The sequence below is a fragment of the Pediculus humanus genome, genomic scaffold (assembly GCF_000006295.1).
Source record: "Pediculus humanus corporis 1103172107457 genomic scaffold, whole genome shotgun sequence".
Taxonomy (NCBI): Eukaryota; Metazoa; Arthropoda; class Insecta; order Psocodea; family Pediculidae; genus Pediculus; species Pediculus humanus.
Window position 1 is genome coordinate 53,955 of NW_002987077.1, and position 20,920 is coordinate 74,874.

General features: G+C 26.7%; 10 protein-coding genes across 10 annotated transcripts in view; 7 read left to right on the forward strand and 3 right to left on the reverse strand.

The window, feature by feature from the left end:
- Positions 1-1,364, reverse strand: part of Phum_PHUM105740 (uncharacterized protein) — a gene marked incomplete at both ends in the record, with an annotated part of 2,267 nt that extends 903 nt beyond the window's left edge. The window contains 8 exons of the mRNA XM_002424000.1: positions 1-18; positions 130-341; positions 416-515; positions 539-642; positions 779-940; positions 1,007-1,131; positions 1,218-1,321; positions 1,349-1,364. Coding sequence (XP_002424045.1) covers positions 1-18; positions 130-341; positions 416-515; positions 539-642; positions 779-940; positions 1,007-1,131; positions 1,218-1,321; positions 1,349-1,364 — 841 coding nt within the window. The remainder of the gene's footprint in view (positions 19-129; positions 342-415; positions 516-538; positions 643-778; positions 941-1,006; positions 1,132-1,217; positions 1,322-1,348) is intronic.
- An 83-nt stretch (positions 1,365-1,447) lies between these two features.
- Phum_PHUM105850 (uncharacterized protein) lies at positions 1,448-2,165 on the forward strand (the record flags this gene model as incomplete). Its single annotated transcript, XM_002424001.1, has 4 exons — positions 1,448-1,489; positions 1,568-1,695; positions 1,806-1,926; positions 2,040-2,165. The coding sequence occupies 4 exons, from the start codon at positions 1,448-1,450 to the stop codon at positions 2,163-2,165; spliced, it is 417 nt and encodes a 138-aa protein (XP_002424046.1).
- Positions 2,166-2,251: 86 nt separating this feature from the next.
- Phum_PHUM105860 (SET and MYND domain-containing protein, putative) lies at positions 2,252-3,376 on the forward strand (the record flags this gene model as incomplete). Its single annotated transcript, XM_002424002.1, has 5 exons — positions 2,252-2,338; positions 2,439-2,567; positions 2,657-2,834; positions 2,981-3,203; positions 3,283-3,376. The coding sequence occupies 5 exons, from the start codon at positions 2,252-2,254 to the stop codon at positions 3,374-3,376; spliced, it is 711 nt and encodes a 236-aa protein (XP_002424047.1).
- A 166-nt stretch (positions 3,377-3,542) lies between these two features.
- On the reverse strand, positions 3,543-4,696 carry Phum_PHUM105870 (uncharacterized protein; the record flags this gene model as incomplete). The annotated part of the gene is made up of 4 exons (XM_002424003.1): positions 3,543-3,803; positions 3,888-4,142; positions 4,215-4,450; positions 4,609-4,696. 4 exons carry the CDS (start codon positions 4,694-4,696, stop codon positions 3,543-3,545), a joined length of 840 nt encoding a protein of 279 aa, XP_002424048.1.
- A 507-nt stretch (positions 4,697-5,203) lies between these two features.
- Phum_PHUM105880 (methionyl-tRNA formyltransferase, putative) lies at positions 5,204-6,912 on the forward strand (the record flags this gene model as incomplete). Its single annotated transcript, XM_002424004.1, has 5 exons — positions 5,204-5,379; positions 5,679-5,867; positions 6,003-6,169; positions 6,320-6,454; positions 6,545-6,912. The coding sequence occupies 5 exons, from the start codon at positions 5,204-5,206 to the stop codon at positions 6,910-6,912; spliced, it is 1,035 nt and encodes a 344-aa protein (XP_002424049.1).
- Positions 6,913-7,367: 455 nt separating this feature from the next.
- Phum_PHUM105890 (N-methyl-D-aspartate receptor, putative) lies at positions 7,368-11,533 on the forward strand (the record flags this gene model as incomplete). The annotated part of the gene is made up of 17 exons (XM_002424005.1): positions 7,368-7,538; positions 7,704-7,826; positions 7,912-8,040; positions 8,112-8,306; positions 8,385-8,485; positions 8,551-8,724; positions 8,827-8,940; positions 9,055-9,202; positions 9,276-9,489; positions 9,575-9,703; positions 9,770-9,927; positions 10,005-10,239; positions 10,308-10,456; positions 10,531-10,688; positions 10,761-10,933; positions 11,013-11,266; positions 11,336-11,533. The coding sequence occupies 17 exons, from the start codon at positions 7,368-7,370 to the stop codon at positions 11,531-11,533; spliced, it is 2,823 nt and encodes a 940-aa protein (XP_002424050.1).
- A 670-nt stretch (positions 11,534-12,203) lies between these two features.
- Positions 12,204-14,896, reverse strand: Phum_PHUM105900 (ATP-binding cassette subfamily E, member 1; the record flags this gene model as incomplete). The annotated part of the gene is made up of 10 exons (XM_002424006.1): positions 12,204-12,251; positions 12,370-12,604; positions 12,681-12,877; positions 12,965-13,168; positions 13,252-13,448; positions 13,556-13,677; positions 13,759-13,945; positions 14,072-14,279; positions 14,391-14,606; positions 14,684-14,896. The coding sequence occupies 10 exons, from the start codon at positions 14,894-14,896 to the stop codon at positions 12,204-12,206; spliced, it is 1,827 nt and encodes a 608-aa protein (XP_002424051.1).
- Positions 14,897-16,077: 1,181 nt separating this feature from the next.
- On the forward strand, positions 16,078-16,884 carry Phum_PHUM105910 (uncharacterized protein; the record flags this gene model as incomplete). Its single annotated transcript, XM_002424007.1, has 3 exons — positions 16,078-16,138; positions 16,434-16,588; positions 16,747-16,884. The coding sequence occupies 3 exons, from the start codon at positions 16,078-16,080 to the stop codon at positions 16,882-16,884; spliced, it is 354 nt and encodes a 117-aa protein (XP_002424052.1).
- A 1,014-nt stretch (positions 16,885-17,898) lies between these two features.
- Phum_PHUM105920 (Nicotinamide riboside kinase, putative) lies at positions 17,899-18,576 on the forward strand (the record flags this gene model as incomplete). The annotated part of the gene is made up of 2 exons (XM_002424008.1): positions 17,899-18,037; positions 18,134-18,576. 2 exons carry the CDS (start codon positions 17,899-17,901, stop codon positions 18,574-18,576), a joined length of 582 nt encoding a protein of 193 aa, XP_002424053.1.
- A 255-nt stretch (positions 18,577-18,831) lies between these two features.
- Phum_PHUM105930 (uncharacterized protein) lies at positions 18,832-20,070 on the forward strand (the record flags this gene model as incomplete). Its single annotated transcript, XM_002424009.1, has 1 exon — positions 18,832-20,070. The coding sequence occupies one exon, from the start codon at positions 18,832-18,834 to the stop codon at positions 20,068-20,070; it is 1,239 nt and encodes a 412-aa protein (XP_002424054.1).
- Between the last annotated feature and the right edge of the window lie 850 nt (positions 20,071-20,920).

Here is a 20,920-nt window from a genome sequence, read left to right on the forward strand (position 1 = left end):
TGAAGACATGGAAGGTGACTTTCTTAAAAATCCACCATAATCTTCGGCTACAATAAAATAAAATAATTTTAGATCTAGTGTCATTGTATTTTTTTAGCATTAAAAAATTTGCTATTCACAAGAGAATACTCATTATATCCAAATAGTCTTCTAAATGTTGTGTTGCATTTTTGTTTGTCATTGACCTGGAGCAAACATTTTTAAGTTCTGAGACTAGTAATGGATTAGATATAGCTGCAGTAGGATTACTTTGTAAGTACATTTGTTGTAAAATTAATTTCATTATTTCTCCTCCAAGAGAATTTATTTTTCTTGTCATTGAAAGTACCAAAAGATCATCCCTACAATAATTAAATTAAATTATTACATTTAAAAAAAAAGAATAATTAATACTCTACTTTCTGAATCTTATTACCTCATATCTTGATGGAATCTATCAAAATTTATTTCCCAAAATGAATCATTATTAGGTAGAAGTTCACCTTTTGAATAAGCTTCACACAATTTAGGCATATCTATAAAAGGTGGTTGAACATACTCATCGGGTCTTCAGTCAATTCAGGTATGTTTTTCTTTTTAACAACCTTAGGAGAGCTCTTGATGTATTGTTTATTTATTAACATTTCAAATATATCTCTAACTCTAAAACCGAAAATCTTAATGAATTATTTGAAGTATATGTTTGATTTTATTAATCCAGAAAGTAATAATTAACATTAAAAAAAAAACCTAAATAAATGATAATAAAGAAAAAAAAATTACACTGTATATTCGTTACCTTTGAATTTTTATAGCTTCATCTTTATCGGAATCTACATTCGACAATCTTTTCACTGATCTCAATAAAATACAGGATGCAGTATCTCTACCATGTTTTAATATTTCTTCCACAATAATTTCTGCTTCATTGCCATACAAAGTTTTCATTAACATCAGATACCTTAAAGATTTTTAAAATTTAATAATTTTTTTTTTGATTTTGATTTAATTTCTAAATGTTACTTACTTGGGATAACGAAGTATTAACAAAATTTTTTCCGGATTTAATTTGTAATCAGCAACGTATGAGAGTTTCGATGAATTAAAAGAAACAATTCCAAAATTAATTAATAATACAAGTGACTGAGACACCTAAAATAAATAACATACTTGTTATGATAGTTTGTTAATAAGGTTAGGTTAAAATTAAATAAATTTTTTTTGAAAAAATAATTTACTTCGTTTGCCGACAAATTTGTCGAATTACAAATTAGTTTTAACGGTTTAGAACCGCATTTAAATAAATCAATTCCGACCTTTTCTACTGTCTCCCCAAAATTCTCTAATAAAATTAACGAGCATAACTTACGAAATTGGGAAGACATTATTAAAAACATCAACACCGGAAGTACATTGTATATAATTCATTTTTAAATATTAAATTGGTAAATTTTCTATCGATATCAATATGAGTGAAGTGAAATTCGAAGTTCGCACGACAGAAGAAAAGGTTAAGCATAAAGCCATTAGTAAGAATTTTTACATTATCCAGTTAAATTCATTAATTTTATATATGTATAATAAATAGGGTCGTGGATTATTTGCCACTTGCTTTTTGAAAGAAGGAGATGTTATATTTGAAGAAATACCTATTGTAAGCTGTCAGTTTGCATGGAATGAAGATTATGGATATCAGGCTTGCGAATTATGTTTAAGGTAATTGAATTTAAAAGCTGTCAATTACAACAAAAAGCGTTTTGAAAAGTTTACTTTATTAACATAAAGATGAAATTTTTTATATTTCATTTTTTTTTTTATTTTTACAGGCCATTAGAAACTGCATTGGAAAATGTTAAACGTCTTACTTTGAATGAATTTACTGAAATACCTTATCCAGAATTATGTAGTGTTAAAAAGGAAACACAAATCAGTTGTATCGGTTGTGGGGTAAGTAGGAGTTTTATTCGAAATTTTCAAACTTATGTAATTCCCTCTAAAAAAACCATGTGGTACTTTTATTATTAATTAATAATTGTTTGTGAAAATTTTTTTTGTTTCAGGTTAAGTACTGCTGTATGGAATGTCTACAAATAGCTTGGAATAAATATCACAGAACTTTGTGTTTGCAAAAACTTCATCGAGACAACACTCATCCTTTAGAACAATTAAAGGAAGCTTGGAAGTAAGTGTTTTTTAAATTTATGTTTTAAATTACTAAAATTCTAACTTATTTCATGAGTTAAAAATAACAATTCATCTTAAATATAAATTTATGCAAATGCATTTTCCTCCCGCATCAACGACAGCTTTAATTTTTGTAAAAATTTTTGCTATCATTCATCAATATGAGAATAAGGAAGTTATAAAAAGCATAATAAACACGTAGAGTTTTTTTATTTATTTTTCTATAATAATGTCATTAACATTCTTAATTGTCTTTTATTATCTTCAAATTTTAGTTTTGTCATGAAACATCGAATAAAAATGAAAATATAACACACAAACTTTTGGGAATAAAATTTTCCGATCAAGTAGAAACTCTTAGACAGTTAATTAAAGCTTCAGTACCCACTGAACATGCTGAAGAGGTTGTACATAATTTTTCTTATAAAATAATTTTTTTTTTTTTTTTAAATTAGGTAAAATTAATTTTTTTTTTTTAAATGGTATATTGTAGTGGATTACTCCAGAAGGTTTTTCACAACTTTTAGTTTTAGTCGGAATGAATGGTCAAGGGATTGGAACAAGTTCTTTTAGTGAATGGGTGAAAAATGTTTCAAAAGCTGAGCTTCCCCTAAAAGAAAAACAATTGATAGATAATTATATTGATGCAGTTTATGAAAATTTCGAGAAAGGTATATTATTTTTTTAAAGTTCAAAGGTTAACTTCCTCAAAATTAAAAAGAATATTATAAAATTTTACAAAAGGAAAGGTAATAATATAAAGAAACAAAAGCATTAAATATATTTTTATTTAAAAATGTAAAATTCATACTTTTAGGTGTTGGAGATTTTTTAAATAATGAAGGATCAGGGCTTTATGAACTTCAAAGTACAATTAACCACAGTTGTAGTCCGAATGCAGAAGTAACATTTCCACATTCTAACTATCAATTAGCAGTTGTTGCGACTGATAATATTAATCCTGGTGATGAAATATGTATTAGTTATTTAGATATGTGTAGTTTATCAAGAAGTCGTCATTCCAGACAAAAAATTTTGCAGTAAGTCGAATCTGTTTTCCTTTTATTCCCTTTTTTTTAACTTTTTTTTAAAAGTAAAGTATAATTAAAATTTTTTCAGGGAAAATTATTTATTTACATGTAAATGTCATAAATGTGAAGAGGAAGTTAATCTCCCCGATGAAACTAGTTCGGATGAAAGTATGGACAGCTAACTTTAAAATTAATATTTATCAAAATGTTTCTTAAATAAAAACACATTGACAGTTAAAATTTGTAATAATAATTTTATTTAAAAGGAAATTTTAATATGAAATTATTATTTATACGATGAATTTTTTTAAAAATTAATTTTATTTATGTACATGGTTATGTGGGATTTCAGGAACATCCTACTGGTGATAAATTTATAAGTCTATTACTGTTTTCAACAAGCTCTGAAATAGAAACTCTTCCTCTTTGTTTAACAAACTTAGCTACTGCATCTAATTCTTCCTGCGATATATAAATAAATTTTCCTCTGTCATCAATAACTCCTGTTAGTTGACCTTCACTTTGCAAATCGTTAATTCTGTTTATTGCATCCTGAGTTTTTAATTTAAATTGAGCAGCAATATCTTCAAGGATAACTATTTTGTTTTGCTAAAATAAAAATTTTAATAACATAGAGTAATAAAACTGAATATAAAATAGTAATAAAAATAATTATAAAAATAAAAATTTTACTTTTATGTAATTAACAAAATCTTGTAGAAGATTTTCATTATCTTCTGTTTCTTCGAAACCTTCTTCTTGTACTGAAAAAGCTTCTTTTAATTTCAAATATTCCTCATGTTCTTTTCTTTCTTTTTCTTCCCTAAGTCTTTTTTCTGCTTCTTCTTTTTTTCTTTCTTCTTCTTGTTGTGCCAATTCTTTCTTTTTTCTTTCTTCATCTGCAAGTTCTTGTGCTTTCTTTTTTTCTTGTCGAATTTTTTCTTCAGCCTTAGTAAAAACAAACATTAATTAATAATTATAGGAAAAATTGCCAAGTATTGAATATTTATGAATATTAACCTCTCTTTGAGCTTTTTTTTCAGCTTTAGCTTGCAACTTGGCCAGTTTTTTAGTTCCAATTTTTGCATCAGGCACATTCATTGCTGGAGTTTCAGTATCATTATCATCTTCATCTTCTACATCTTCCTCGATTCTTTGTCTGGTTCTGGCATGACGTGCAGCAGCCAATGCTCTTCTTCTGGTATTTGGCTGTCCTGCATTTTCACTTGAAGTAGTATTTTCATTGCTAACATTTTCTGAAAATTAATAACCTTTGTATAATATTTTTTTAAAATTCATTTCATTGTATTGCATCTTTTATTAGTAAGATTTATTTTTGATCAATGATATAAAATCCTAAGACCAGTATATCAATAATAATTAATAATAAAAATTGCCGAAATGTAAAACTTACTATTTAAACTCTTGTTACGAAAAATAGTTAAAAAAAACACTGCTGTTATAATGATAGCAGCTATAAAAAGCAAAATTATAACATCCATATTAAATCATATGCTTTTAATGTGTTGTACGATTTCGTTAAAACATATGCTACGAAAAGGTTTTTAACTAATTTTAAATCAATCAGGCTCAAAATTTAAATAGTAAACTTATAAAGCCCTGTAAATTGTTTATTCGTAAGCAACAGATAACATTCTGAATTAATAAAATATGAAAAATATTACAAATATGTCACTTCGAGCAGTTACTTATATTTTTAAAAATTTAATGACGTCACTGGCTGCACTTCTTAGGCTTTACACACTTTATAAAATTAAAATCTATATTTTTTCTTTTAATAATTTTTGTCAATGACTAAATTGTTTAGTTTACAAAATAAATCGATTGAAATGTAAATCAGTTTTTTCCATCGCATCATTATAATTTAAAAAAACAAATTTTTCTTGAAATTCGTTTACAACGGTTTTTTAACCTAACTTTATTAACATATATATTTTCAAATAAATAATTTTTAAATTAAAATATTAATATTCATGAATTAATTATATATGTTCTCATTAAGAAAATTAAAATATTTTAATATAAAATTGAATAGTAATAGAAAATCGGCACAAAATGCAGTATTTTACAATATTAATATTTCAAATTTCAAATCTTGGAACATAGTCTTTTTTGGTAGTGATAATTTTTCAATTGCTTGTTTGAAGGCTCTTCTTGATAAAAGGTTAGTGTATTATTCAACCTTTTAATAATTCACAATGACGTTATAAATTTAATATATATATTAATTAATTTTAAAAAATATTTTATCATAATGTTGTTTGCTTCATGAATTAAATAAATTAGAATTGTTATTTAATTGTGGTCCTTATCATTTAAAAAAAAAATTTTTTTCAAGTAAAAAAATCAAATTAAATTGCATTTTTATATATATATATATTATTATTTAAAATATGCAGTAAATAGATTTTTTTCCGAAAATTCCAATTAATTATATTAAATTACTTATTTTTTTTTTTGCAGTAATGAAGTCATGATTAATAATGTAGAAGTGGTAACTTCCAATAAGGAAAATCTTTTGTACAAATTTTCAATATCTAATAATGTCAAAGTACAATTTTGGCCTCCTAATTTAAATGAATCTTTCGATTTAGGAGTTGTCGCATCGTTTGGAAAATTAATACCAGCACAAATAATTCATAGGTTTAAATAGTAAGCTGAAGAAAGTTTAATTTCATTTTATGCAATTATAAAAAATAAAAATAAAAAATCAAAACCTGTGTTGATATTTTTAACAATTTTAAGTTTTAATTTTCTACAGGAAAAATCTTTTAATTATTGTTTTAGTGGAATTATAAATGTCCATGCTAGTTTACTTCCAAAATGGAGAGGTGCAATGCCCATAGTTTATTCTATTATGAATGGTGACAATGTTACTGGCATAACAATACAGAAAATAAAACCAGAAAAATTTGATGTAGGAGACATAGTTTTAAAAAAGTCTTGTACAATAGGTAAACAATATAATTTATATTATATAAAATTTTAATGGAACTTGTCGTCTTGTCGTAAATATTAGATTTTCGAACATGTAAATTTAAAACTTATTATTATTCTTAAGAATGTAACTCTTAATGTAATTTTACTTGAAATTCTTTTTTCAGGAAAAACTGAATTATTTCCATCATTATATAATAGACTCTGCCAATTAGGAAGTGAATGCCTTATTGAAGTAATACAAAAAATGCCAGAATGTTTGGAACATTGTGAATCGCAAGAAAACGATGAAATCTCTTATGGTACATATTCATATTTATACAATTAAAATTTCCTTACATTAATTTGTTTAAAAAAAGGTTTTTTCTTTCAATAATAATAATGTGTTTCAGCTAAAAAGTTTGGCAAAGAAATATCTGTTGTAAAATGGAGTGAATCGAATGCAGTAAATGTATACAATTTATACAGAGCTTTATTTGGTAAATATATTTTACATACTACTTGGAAAGGAATAAAAATTAAATTATTATGTATGTCTTTAGTAAATTGGGATGAAAATTTTCACTGTGAAATTATTAACAAATCAAAAACTCCGGGAACCGTTATGTATAACAAAACAGATAAAGTTTTATTAGTGAATTGTAAAGACATGCCTATTAAAATTTGTACAATAATGATTAAACATAATATATATGGTGGAAATGCATTTTACCGCGGATTTCTCACTCAAATGCCAAAAAAATTTTGGTATTTCACTTAGTGTTCACGATTGTTACTTAGTGAAATTGTTACAAAATAAAACTCTTAATAAATTTATTAATTTTTTCGTAGGTATATATTTATTCCTTTTTTTTTTTTAAAAACGACATTAAATGTACGTTTCGGAGTCCTTGAGCATTTTTTTTCCCATTGGAATCGTCATTTTGTAATATTTTGTCATTTATTTTATTTTAAGATATTCATATTTTGAATTTATATGTCTAAAATATTTTATTTTAAATTTACAGACTCCATTTTGAAATGATAATTATCGAAAACCGTTGGATTTTTTTTTCGTTTTAACCGTTTTTTTAACACGTGATTTTTACGAAAGTTAAAGCATGCGCTTTGGAAGTTTCTGGAAATCGATTTGATTCTGTTCCAGTTTCCGTAAAAATCAAACATCTTTTCATCTCAAGTAGTTTTCATAAAAATTTATTTCGAAAATAACGTAAAATGAATTTAGAAATTAAATTATGGAAAATAAATATTTTAATATGTATATTTTGTTCGAATGCGTTGTCTCGCGAAGACGTTGGTGATAGATCACAAAATCCAACTTATTATAAAATTGGTGGAGTTTTAAGCAGTAATCAAAGCGAAGCTTATTTTCAAAATATTATATCCGTTAGTAATTTAATCATACTTCCATTTTGTTTTTTTTTAATATATGCGATTCGTTTAAAAATTATCTACAAACAATTGTAACGTCTAACGTCGTCTTTTTATAATCCCGCCCAATTTTTTATCAATGTTTCTTCAATTGTTAACTTTTAATTTTTTTTTTTTTAGAATTTAAATTTTGAAAGTGCTTACGTTCCAAAAGGTCGAACTTTTTATTATACCACATTTCAAATTGATAGAAATCCAATTAGAACGGCTTTAAGTGTTTGTAAATTTCTTATTCGGGAACAAGTAAGTAATTTTGTTTTAAGTTTAATTTCAATATGAATAAAAATTATTATTATTCTTTAATCTACCCAAAATCTTTGTTATTTAGGTATATGCTGTTGTGGTATCTCATCCTCTGACCGGAGATTTATCTCCAGCTGCTGTTTCTTACACTAGTGGTTTCTATCATATTCCAGTTATAGGAATTTCCTCAAGAGATTCTGCTTTTTCTGATAAAGTATATATTGTTAAATTGAAATCATCATTAACAAACCAATCACTACAGCAGTTTTTTATTTTTATTTTTAGAATATTCACGTTTCGTTTTTAAGAACGGTTCCTCCTTATTCACATCAAGCCGATGTTTGGGTTGAATTGCTGAAACATTTAAATTACATGAAAGTTATTTTTATACACAGCTCTGATACTGATGGAAGAGCATTGTTGGGAAGATTTCAAACCACATCTCAAAGTTTGGAAGATGATGTTGAAATTAAAGTATCTGTAAGTAAAAAAAAAAAAACGAAACGAAATTATTTAAATAAACCGACAAAAAAATAATTTTGTTTTTTTTTTTTTAAGGTTGAATCCGTTATAGAATTTGAAGCCGGACTGGAAAGTTTTGTTGATGAGTTAAACGAAATGGCCGCCGCTCAAGCAAGAGTGTATCTTATGTATGCCAAGTAAGTAGTAATCATATTATTATTTGTACCGAATCATTTTCTAAAAAATAAATGAAATTTTGCAGTAAAGAAGACGCGGAAATCATATTCAGAGATGCCGAACGACTTAATATGACTGAAGCCGGTTATGTTTGGATTGTAACGGAACAAGTATTAGATGCAAAAAATGTTCCAGAAGGTTCGATTGGATTGCGTTTAGTTAATGCAACCGACGAGAAAGCTCATATACAAGATAGTATGTAAGTTAAAACTTTTTTTTTTTTTTTTTTTTTTTTTTTCAAATGGCGATAAAAATAAGATGATTTTTTTTTTTATAAATAAAGATGTATTTATTTTTTTAGTTACATATTAGCTGCTGCCATACGAGATATGAATGAAGTTGAAGTTATAACAGAAGCTCCAAAAGATTGTGACGATACTGGTACCGTTTGGGAAACAGGAAAATTATTATTTGAGTAATCAATTTATTTTTTTTGATGAAAGATGAATCTTAAACTACTTAAATATAAATTGTGTAAAGAAGTATTAGATTTTATCGACCGAACAACATAAATTATTTCATTTTTTAGATATATAAGAAAGCAAGAACTTCTTAATGGATCTACAGGGAAAGTCGCATTTGATGATAATGGTGATAGAATATTTGCCGAATACGATGTCATAAACATTATTGAAAATAGAAATAAAGCTCCCGTTGGAAAATATTTTCATGCAGCCGTAAGTTTTTTTTCGTAAAATAACCGATAATAAATTATAAAATATAATAAACTCGTTAAAATTTAATTTTCAGGATCAAAATAAAATGAAACTCATTATTGATGAGTCGGCTATAATTTGGCCTGGTCTTCAAAAAGTTAAACCGGAAGGTTTCATGATTCCAACTCATTTAAAAGTGTTAACGATTGAAGAAAAACCTTTTGTATACGTCAGAACAATTAAAGAACCCGAAGACAAATGTGATAAAAATGAAATTCCATGTCCATTTTTTAATGCCACGGAAGATGGTAAGGGAAAATCGCCATTGTTTTTAACAAACATTCGTACAAAATTAATTTATTTATTATATCTCTGATTTTGTTTTCACATTAGATTATCAGCTTCGATGTTGTAGAGGATTTTGCATGGATTTATTGATGGAACTGTCTAAAATCGTTAACTTTACATATTCTTTAGCATTATCTCCAGATGGACAGTTTGGAAGCTACGTCGTTCGAAATAGTACTTGTAAGTTATTACATGTAATCACTGATAATGATAATACGTGCTAAATGTAATTTTTTTCAGCTGGAAATAAAAAAGAATGGACAGGTTTGATTGGAGAACTGGTTACGGAACGAGCGGATATGATTGTGGCACCTTTAACAATAAATCCCGAGAGAGCCGAATTTATCGAGTTTAGCAAACCGTTTAAGTATCAGGGAATCACAATACTCGAGAAAAAAGTATAAATTTTTTTAAAAAATCCTCTTTTCTTTATTAATTTTATTATTACTTTCGATGAATATAATTATCATTTCAGCCTTCTCGATCATCAACTTTGGTCTCATTTTTGCAACCCTTTAGTAATACGCTGTGGATTTTAGTTATGGTTTCGGTTCACGTCGTAGCATTAGTTCTTTACCTTCTGGATAGGTTTTCTCCATTCGGACGATTTAAAATTGGCAACGCCGAAGGAACCGAAGAAGACGCATTAAATTTATCAAGTGCTATTTGGTTTGCATGGGGAGTTCTTCTCAACAGCGGAATCGGCGAAGGTAAAAATTTTTTAATTTTTAATTACTATCAAGTTTTTTAGAAATTAATTTCTATAAAAATATTTAAGGTACTCCCAGAAGTTTTTCCGCGAGAGTGCTCGGCATGGTTTGGGCTGGATTCGCAATGATTATTGTTGCTTCGTACACTGCCAACTTGGCTGCCTTTTTGGTTTTGGAGAGGCCAAAAACAAAATTAAGCGGTATTAATGATGCAAGGGTGAGTCTTGATAATTTAAATGTTGGTCCTAACATTGATTTAACTTAAATTGGAAATATTTAAATAATTTTTAGCTCCGGAACACAATGGAAAATTTGACTTGCGCCACAGTCAAAGGCTCAGCAGTTGATATGTACTTTCGAAGACAAGTAGAACTAAGTAATATGTACAGAACGATGGAAGCAAATAATTACGATACCGCGGAAGAAGCAATAAATGATGTCAAAAATGGGTATTGCTTCCTTTTTTATGTCGCATTTGAATTTTGTAAAAATTTTAATGTTATTTATTTATTTTTTAACAGAAAATTAATGGCGTTTATTTGGGATAGTTCAAGATTAGAATATGAAGCTGCACAAGATTGTGAATTGGTCACGGCCGGCGAATTATTCGGAAGATCCGGATACGGAATAGGTTTGCAAAAAGGTTCACCCTGGGCTGATGCTGTAACATTGGCTATTTTAGATTTTCACGAAAGTATGTTAAAATTTTTTTTTTTTTTTTTTTTTACAAATTTATTTAAAATTAAGAAAAGCAATTTATTTTTATCGTCAAGGTGGTTTCATGGAAAGTTTAGACAATAGGTGGATACTGCAGGGAAGTATTCAGCATTGCGAACAAAATGAAAAAACTCCAAATACTTTAGGTCTTAAAAATATGGCAGGAGTATTTATACTGGTCGGTGCTGGGATAGTAGGAGGAATCGGTTTAATAATTATCGAAATGGCTTATAAAAAACATCAGATAAAAAAACAAAAACGATTGGAATTGGCTCGTCACGCGGCTGACAAATGGCGAGGAGCTATTGAGGTAAAGACAATTTTTATAGGGCAAAATGTCGGTGTATCGTGAAACTAATTGTTTACCGTTGACGCGCAGAAAAGAAAAACACTCAGAGCTACCGTCGCGGCTCAAAGACGTCTCAAAGGAAATGCAATAACAGATGAATCCATAAGTTTATCCGTTGAAACTTTACCCCGATGTGTTGGAGCACAAGCCAACTCACCAATACGACTCTGGACCGATATAAGACATAGAAAATCCGAAGCTGAATTTTCATCAGATCCTTTGGTTTAACTTTTCTTTGGTTTTCTAATTTTATTTTTATCAGGATTAGAAACCATTTTCTTTATATATATATATTTCTCCCTAATTAAATTTTATTTAAAAAATAACACAATTAATTGTAAAACTGTAAATTATTTAAATTTTTTGGTGATTTATATATTATTAATAATAATTTCATATTTGTTAAATGTTAAAAAAAAATATATATATTTAATAGTTTGTTAATTGTTAAAAAAAAAAAAAATTTCAAATTTTACACAGAATTTTCCATTTCTCTCTGTTTTAATAAATTAGTTTATTTTTATTAATGGAGTTTCAAACGGGAACAAAATATGGGAAGAAATTTTAAAAAAGGTTAAAAAAAATTATTATTTTCTTTTTTTTTTTTTTTTTTTTTTCCGTTTATTCTGTTACAAGTAATTTTATTTTACCCTTGACTTAATAAAAACTTTTTACCCTAAATTAAAGCTTTTCACACACGCGCGCACACACACACCTGGCAAATAATTATAAATCTGTTGTTGTTGTTGTAGAAGAAAATTAGAAAGAAAAACAAAACATATGAAGTTGACTGTATGAAATTTTTTTTTTTTTTATTACAAATTGCTATTGGTTAAATAATATTTTGTCAAGAGGCGAAACCTGAACAGAAATCAATCAATCAATCAATCAATCTTCTTTAATCTTCAAGGAAAAAATATTGGCCGGCACGTTTTTGCTCCGTATCCTATCCGGAAAAAAAGCAAAAATTGGAATAAAATATTTTAAGGTAAACAAAATTATAGGTAAATTTTGTTTTAGAAAAAAAAAAAAAAAAAAAGTAATAATAATAATAATAATAATACCTTTACAGATTTATCCTTGTTAATTCTCGGCCGGAAATTATTAGGATCACGTCGGAAAGTTATACCTAACAATTCCAAAAATCGATTCATTCCAGCCAAAAGTGATTGAGGAGTGTGAGCGACCGTGCTAACCGAAGCTTCTCCTTCGAATACTATAACTCTATCCGCTAAATAAGTCGCCATTATGAAATCGTGTTCGACGACGAATCCAGTTTTTTTAGCATGTAAAATAAATCTAAAACAAAAAAAATTTAGTTTTTATAATAGTCATTTTAGTAAAATAAAGGAAAAAACTAATGAGAATATTTTACCTTTTTATAACTTTAGCTGCAACCAAACGCTGTTCGGAATCCAGGTACGCCGAGGGTTCGTCGATTAAATAAACGTCTGCCGGTTTACCCAAGCATAAAGCCATGGCTACCCTTTGCAATTCTCCTCCTGATAAATTTTGAACTTCCTGATCCATTATTTCATCGATTCGAAGAGGTTTCATAACGTCCGTTATAAACTAGTAAGTATAACAACAAAAAATTACAATTAAAAAAATTTTTTTTAAATTTTATCCCGAATTAAAAAATTAGGGAATGTGTAGTACCTGAGGGTGAACGTAGGCATCTCGAATTTTTTCATGTAACAACTGTCTGACGATACCTTGAGATTTAGGACTAATTTTTTGAGGTTTGTAACTTATGTTGAGCTTGGGAATGTCACCGGAACCATCGTCGGGTTCCAATTTTCCCGCCAACATTCTTATGAAAGTAGTTTTTCCCGTTCCGTTTTCTCCGAGCAAAACCAATATCTTGAAAAAAAATCCAGTTTTATTTAATTTTACATAATTTTTTAAAAGTATTTCTAAATTTTTTTTACTCAAACTCATCGTACTTCCGAATCGGAAAATTCTCCTTTATGAACTTGCATTTTAAAAGAACCCATCGTTTTAGTCATTGCCGGATAATCATAATGATTCATACGTTTAACCTCTTCTTCGGCTGCTGATTCGGCAACTTTGAAAACCAACGACTCTTCTCTAAATCTCAAATTTTCCGTCGGTACAAAACCGTCTAAGAATATGTTAATACCTTGAATGAAAACATTATTGTAATTAATGCTATTGATAATCCAGGTACGTTTGTTTTTATATATATATATGTAAGGTACAATCTACTCATGATTGAATTTTACTTACCTTCTCTTACAGAAAAAGGCATCGTAACGACTCCATATGCACCTGGGACACCATACAAACAACAAATAAAATCAGAAAGATAGTCTAATACTGATAAATCATGTTCTACAACTATTATGAATCTAAAAGGTAAGTAAGCAATTAATTAATATTAACATTTTTGCAAATGTAAAAAAAAAAAAAGAAAGTAAAATTAAACTTACTTATCAGGATGTATAAGTGATCTTATTGTAATGGCAGCTTTTAAACGTTGTTTTACATCTAAATACGATGAAGGTTCGTCAAACATAAATATGTCGCCATCTTGAATGCAAACCATAGCGCAAGCAAACCTTTGTAGTTCACCGCCTGATAAGGCATCAATAGATCTATCCCGAATATTTTCTAATTCTTTACAACAAAAAAAAAAAAATTATATAATTTATGTAATTCCAGCATTACATTCAAATTTATTATTATTATTATTATTATTATTATTATTATTATTAGTAATATTAATTTACTTTTTATAATTACCTAATCGTTTGCAAATATCTGCCTGATTTTTTCTTTCATCTTTTTTATCTAAAAGTTGTTGAACTGTTCCTTTAACCGCTTTAGGTATTTGATCAACATATTGAGGTTTAATCAAGGCCTTTAAATCATCTTCTAATATTTTAGTAAAATAATTTTGAAGTTCAGAACCGCGAAAATGACTTAATATTTCAGTCCAGTCTGGAGGTTCCTATTATGAATTAATTTTTTATTTTAATACCTCTTTTAACTTCTTATCCGTTATTTAGAGTCATAAAAAATTTATAGAAAAAAAAAAAAAAAAAAAAAAAAAAAAACCTACAGAATACCTCCCGAGATTGGGTTTTTGTTTCCCAGCTAAAATCTTAAGAGCAGTGGATTTTCCAATACCATTAGTTCCAACAAGTCCAAGTACTTCACCAGGTCTAGGTATGGGTAAACGATGAAGCTTAAATGAATTTTGAGAATAACGATGAGTAGTATCCTTTTCCAAATTGCTCGGCAAATTGATAATAGTAATTGCTTCAAATGGACATTTCTAAAAAAAATTTTTAATAACATTAATAATTAATTATTCCTTAGATGATAATATTTTTAAAAAAGTTTCTTTCATACCTTAACACAAATACCACATCCGATACAAAGTTCTTCTGAAATGGTAGCAATTTTATCATTGGGAACAACTTCAATACAAAGTTTTCCCATTCTTACAACAGGGCATGATTTTTTGCATTCTTGCTTGCATCTCTTTGGCTTGCATTTGTCTGAATTAACAATTGCTATTCTTGTAAGTTTATCAGTTTCTTCATTTCCCTTTCTTCTCGACATGGCTACAAGTAAATTAAAGTAATATGTTAAACATATGAATTTAAAATGATTAAAATACAATACTTAAATTTATAACTTTCTAAAATAATAATATATTTACCAAAAAAAAAAAAAAAAAAAATTCTAGAGAATAAATTCGGAAATTTAATACAATAATTTATTTTATTATTATTATATAAAACAGTAAAAATTGAATTTAAATATCATATATTAATAATTATCAAATATTTTTTTGGTGAACACGAGAGAAACAGGTGGACAAATTTTAAATAATAAGGTTAGGTTAAAATAACATACCTATTTTTGAATAGTTGAAATATTTTAATTCATTAATTGTTATTTATTTATTTATTTATTTTTTTATTAATTGATTTGTTACGTTTATTTTATTCAAATAACATAATACATTATAACAATTAATATTCCATACGTTATTTGACAAAGTAGGTTTCTAAATAATACTAAAACCTACTATACTCAGTCATACCAACTTAATATTTCCTTTCAACTCGTCCAAGTTTCATACTTCTGTCTATTATATTCTTTTATTAAGTATGTTATTATGTATATTTTAAAAAAAAAAAAAATCAAAATTATTAAATGTAATAGTATTATTTTAGTTTGGAATATTTAGGTTTGCTTACAAAATTTTTTAACCTTTTGCTTGATATCTTTTTAATTTTTTTTTTTTTTTTTTGTAATACAAAATTTCAAGGCGATTACTTATCAAAAGTTTTTTAGCCGTCGTTTTGTAGTCTTTTGAAAAAACAAAAATTAAAATTTTTATAATCTTTCATAAAACCAATCAACGATTACATTAATTTAATTTTATATATTTATAATAAAAATTTAGTGTATTGAGATGAGTAATCATTTGCTGTATATAAAAAAAAAATTTTGTTTAATTTTTGTCGTTTATTTTTCTGTTGTTTCTTTTAATTTTTTTACTCCATAAGATATTTTAAAAATAACAAAAAAAAATTTCTTTTTTTTTTGATTTTTTTTTGTAATATTTAAATATGCCATTTGAATTTTTTTAAAGTTTTAAAAAAAAAAAAAAAAAAAAAAAATTTTTTTTTTTTTTTACTTCAATCCAAAGTTATTCATTCGCATGTCTGCCAACATAATATTATGAGAGTACAAAAATTCCCACATTGACAACAAATATCATTGTAAAAGCAATGTCAAAATTTTTACTGCAGAAAAGCTCAAAACTTTTTGAAGACAGCAATCCTATCAAGAGTGAGTGACCTATTTTCTAAATAATTTTTTTTTTTTATTTTCTATAGGCTTTGACATTTGACAAAAATCAGATAAAAGCCTAGCAGTTCATCATTCTCTTTAAATGTGTAATTTTAGGCATGCTGTAAAATTAATTTTTTTTTATATACGTTTCTCATAATGTATTTTTTCAAATGCATTTAACTGAGAACTATAATTTCTTAAACAAAAAGAATTTTGATTCATTACCTTTTTTCTGTCATAAAAATTAAATGAAATTATAAATGATTATTATTATTATTATTATTGTTTTAAGAGGCGAAAAAATCTACCTTGCAAAAGCTTAAAAAGAAAAAAAATTGGACTTCTGTTAAAAATATCAGCAAAACATTATCAGAAGAAAATATTTTACAAAATCTGGAGAAAATTAAACAATTAAATAACCAGAATTCAGTGGATGAAACTCAAAAAGTATGTGTTTATTAAAAGATATTAATATACTGTGCAGTTAAAGACTAACACAAATTATTAAATAACTTATTGAAAAAATAATAGTACAATAGCATATAATAAAAACTAAAGTACCAGCAGGAAATTTTATTTTATGGGAAAAAATTATTTGGTTTTAGGTATTACAAAATCATATTGTTCTCTCGAAAAATAAAAGATCTAATGTAGAAAACAACAAAAAAGAAAAAGAAGAAGAATCAACTGTTTTTTCAGAAAAAGATTTCGAGGAATTTGAACGAGAATATTTAAACAGTTGAAATTACAATTCCTTAGATTTGGTTATAAAAATATTAAAAAGTATGTATACCTTTTTTTAATAAATCATCATTATTAAATAATTTCCCATTGAAATAAACTTATAATATTTAAAGTTTTATTAAGTATTAATGATTGATGAATTATTTTTATATAACATATAAAATGGAACAATTGTTGAATCGATAACGATAATGTTGTCGAACATATTTGAAAAAATTTTTTTTTAGAAATTCAAAAAATGATGTGGTTTAGTTTATAAAAAAATATTTTAGTTTTGTTGTTTTATTAAATTTTTGTTTTTAAACAATTGCAAAATTTAATTAGGGTTTACCCATTCAATACTTATTTTGAACTTGTTATTTTAATTTATGTAAGAGTCGATCGTACAAAAAATTTTATTTTATTTTTAAAAGAATGTCATAATTTTTAAGAATTTTATTATTTTAAATGAAGACAATCATCAGTTTAAGTGTTTTGAAAAGGTCATAAAATGTGTCATGTTGTATGTAAAAAATAAGTTACATAACAAGAGTTTATTTAAAAGTTCAGAATTTTATCAGAAAAAAAAAAAAAAATGTAAAAATGATATCCATTATCAACAAATTAATATTTACTAAATTTTTATTTATTATCAGTTATTACCAGTTTGATGTAAACTTAACAAACAATTTGTTTTATCCTCTTTTGTGTTATTATTCCTAATTATTTTATGTGAAAGTGATTGTGATTTTTCTTATTTTTTTTTTGTGGTGTTTAGTGTGTGGTGTTCATTTATGTTTGTTTACAGGGACACTAAATTGGATGATAGGAAAAATAGTACTAGGATTAGCAATATCATTCTTTATATGGTACACATTTTGTGTCATCGCTTTACCCTTTTTTGAAACAACTCATATAATTGTGAAATTTTTCCCCGGACCAAAATTTACAATTGTCATACCGGCTTTATTCGGTCTAGCTTTTCTCGGTAGCCTAATAATTTACACTGTGGTTATTTTATACAAGGAAAAATAATGCCTAGAGAAAATTGGCTTGTGATTGGGATTTCCGGGGCTACTTGTAGTGGAAAAACAACAATTGCAAAGGAACTTCATTCATTGTTTGGTAACAGTGTACTGTTGCAACAAGATGATTACTTTTACGATGAAAAAAGTGAAAAACATACTAAAATTCCAGAGCTCAATCATATAAACTTTGAAATTCTATCTAGCATCGACATGGCTGCTTTTAAAAATCAAATTAGAGGAGTTATAGAATCGAGTAATTCCACAACCACTACTCAGTGTAAATCAACAGAAATTGAAATAAAATTTAAAGAGAAATTTTGCTCAACCGACGTCATACCTTCTGTTTATTGCATAATCAATAAATTTCAAAAGCTTCAGTTGGTTCCCAACATATTATTTATTGAAGGATTTTTAATATTTAATGATGATCAATTGCAAGATTTATGCGATTTGAAATTTTATTTTACGATGAGTAAAACACTGTGTTTCGAAAGGCGTAAAACTAGAATTTATAAACCGCCAGATGTGCCTGGATATTTTGAAAAATATGTGTGGCCATTATACCTTATTCATTATGATGAAGTGCTTAGAAAGTGTACAAATGTGACTTATTTAGACGGATCAGATTCCATTGAAAACAATTTTAGAAGCATTTTACATAGAATACTGGACTTTTTAATTTAAAAAATTATAAATTTATATTTAAAAAAAAAAAAAAAAGAAACTTGTTCTTAAATAAAGCATTGAAATTGCTTTTAGCCTTAATAATTTTTTTAATACCGATCCAAAAAAAAAAAAAAAATTTATAAATATAAGGTAATTATTTATTGATTTACGTTAAAAAAATTAGTGACGTCAAAATTTTGACGAGTAAAAATGTAAATTATTTTTTTTTTTATTTTAAATTAATTAGAAAATTTATTTTAGGCTTGTCACATAATGTTGTCTAAAAAAAATAAGGAATTAAGATCTATACGAGAAGGCGTTGTTGGAAAATATATGAAAAAAGAAACTCCTCCCGAACTGCCTATAATCAATGTATGGAGCACGGAACCCTTAAAGAAAAAAGGACAACATCCAGCCTCGTCGAAATCTACTCAAGCTATTGTTAACTCGAATTCTCAATCTGGAGGTTTTTCATTTGGAAAAAATGGTAAATTCACTCCGAACAATTCACTTCCGGATTTAACTCAAAGATTAAGCAACTTAAATACTGGTAGTGATATACAAAGAAGCCGTTTTTCAAATTCCATCGGTGCTGTTGGTACGAATTTCAATTGCAATCCCTACATTAATCACTATGTGCCCAACCAGTACGATTTAGAATGTAATCGTCCACAAACATCTGGATCGTCGTATATACTTAACGTTAGCGAAGTTCCCGACAGAAGGAGATATGACCAGCAGGAACAAGAAAGTAACTTTCATCACGTCGACAATTATCAACTCATTACGTCAATGCAAATGTACGAAGACCAAGTTTTACCACCTGGACTTTCTCACTCTACACACGAATTACAATCTTTAAAAGATGACGGTGCTAGGGGATTAAGCGATTCTGCAGAAGAACTTCCTCTTCCTCCCGGATGGTCTGTTGATTTAACTCTTCGTGGTAGAAAGTATTACATCGATCATAATACAAAAACCACTCATTGGAGTCATCCGTTGGAAAAAGAAGGATTGCCAACCGGTTGGGAAAGAATCGAATCACCGGAATATGGCACTTACTACGTTAATCACGTCACCAGACAAGCTCAATACGAACATCCTTGCGCTCCTCAATATGTTTACCGGCAACCTAGACCCCCTCCTAGAATTTTACCCCATCACACGCATTTTCACCCTCACAGCGTACTTGTACCAGCCAATCCTTATTTGAGCCAAGAAATTCCACACTGGCTTGTGGTTTTTTCAAGAGCATCCCCGGAAACCGATCACAAATTACGTTGGGAAATGTTTAGGCTTCCGGAATTGGATTGTTTTAATGCAATGTTAACTAGATTGTATAGAAAAGAATTGGAAGAAATAGTCATGCGCTACGAAACGTATAGATCCATATTGGTGTGTGAAATGGATAGACATATTGAAGCGGCAACTCAACAAGCCAGAAACATGAATAAAAACTTAGAACCTTGCAATGAAAATCAAATATCTCAAACCATAGAGACCAAGGTTTAAATTTTTATTATCGCTCTTTGTTTAAAAATAAATTTTTATTCAGTTTTTTTAAGTCTTTCAAACGTCTGTAAACACAAATATTTTAATTTTACTTATATATCAATGTAATTTTGCATTAAATAATTATAATTTTTAATGATAGCCAAACAATTGTTTTTTTTTTTTGACAAATAAATATGTGTTAAGTTTTAAAATATAATTAATATTTAATAAAGGGAATAAACTATCTATCTATATATATATATAAATAAACATTTAAAAAAATTATTGTTAAATATTATAATTTTATTAATAAATAAAAGTCTATTCATTTTCCTGATTTAAATAATTTACATTAAAATTTTAAAATTTTGTGATTATCAAAGTAGACAAATTTATTTAGTAGAATATTATTAAGTAATAATTTAATTGGGAAGTTCATTTCTGCAATTTGTATTTTAATTAATAATTATAATTTTGATAGTTTAATTTCCTGATCAGAGTTACTCAGATTAAAAAAAAAAAAAAATATTGATAAATCATTCGACACTTGGTTAAGGGAATTTTGTCGACTTTGTGTAAAAGTGATTTTCATTTAAAACTTCAAAAAATTAATTGGCATTGGAAAATACCTTATATTATCTTAAATTTTTGTGTTTTTATTATTAAAGTGTGCACAGTTATTATAAAATAAGTTTTTATTTTCGATTTTAAATAAATATGAAAACTATTATATTAAAAAATGTGCAAATAAAATCCGGGTCGTAAATATATATTACTTTTGAAATAAATATGTTATCTGTTAATTTTTGACGTTTTGGAAAACTTAATTTTAATATTAAAATTTTTGTTTTTCCTTATTAAATTATTT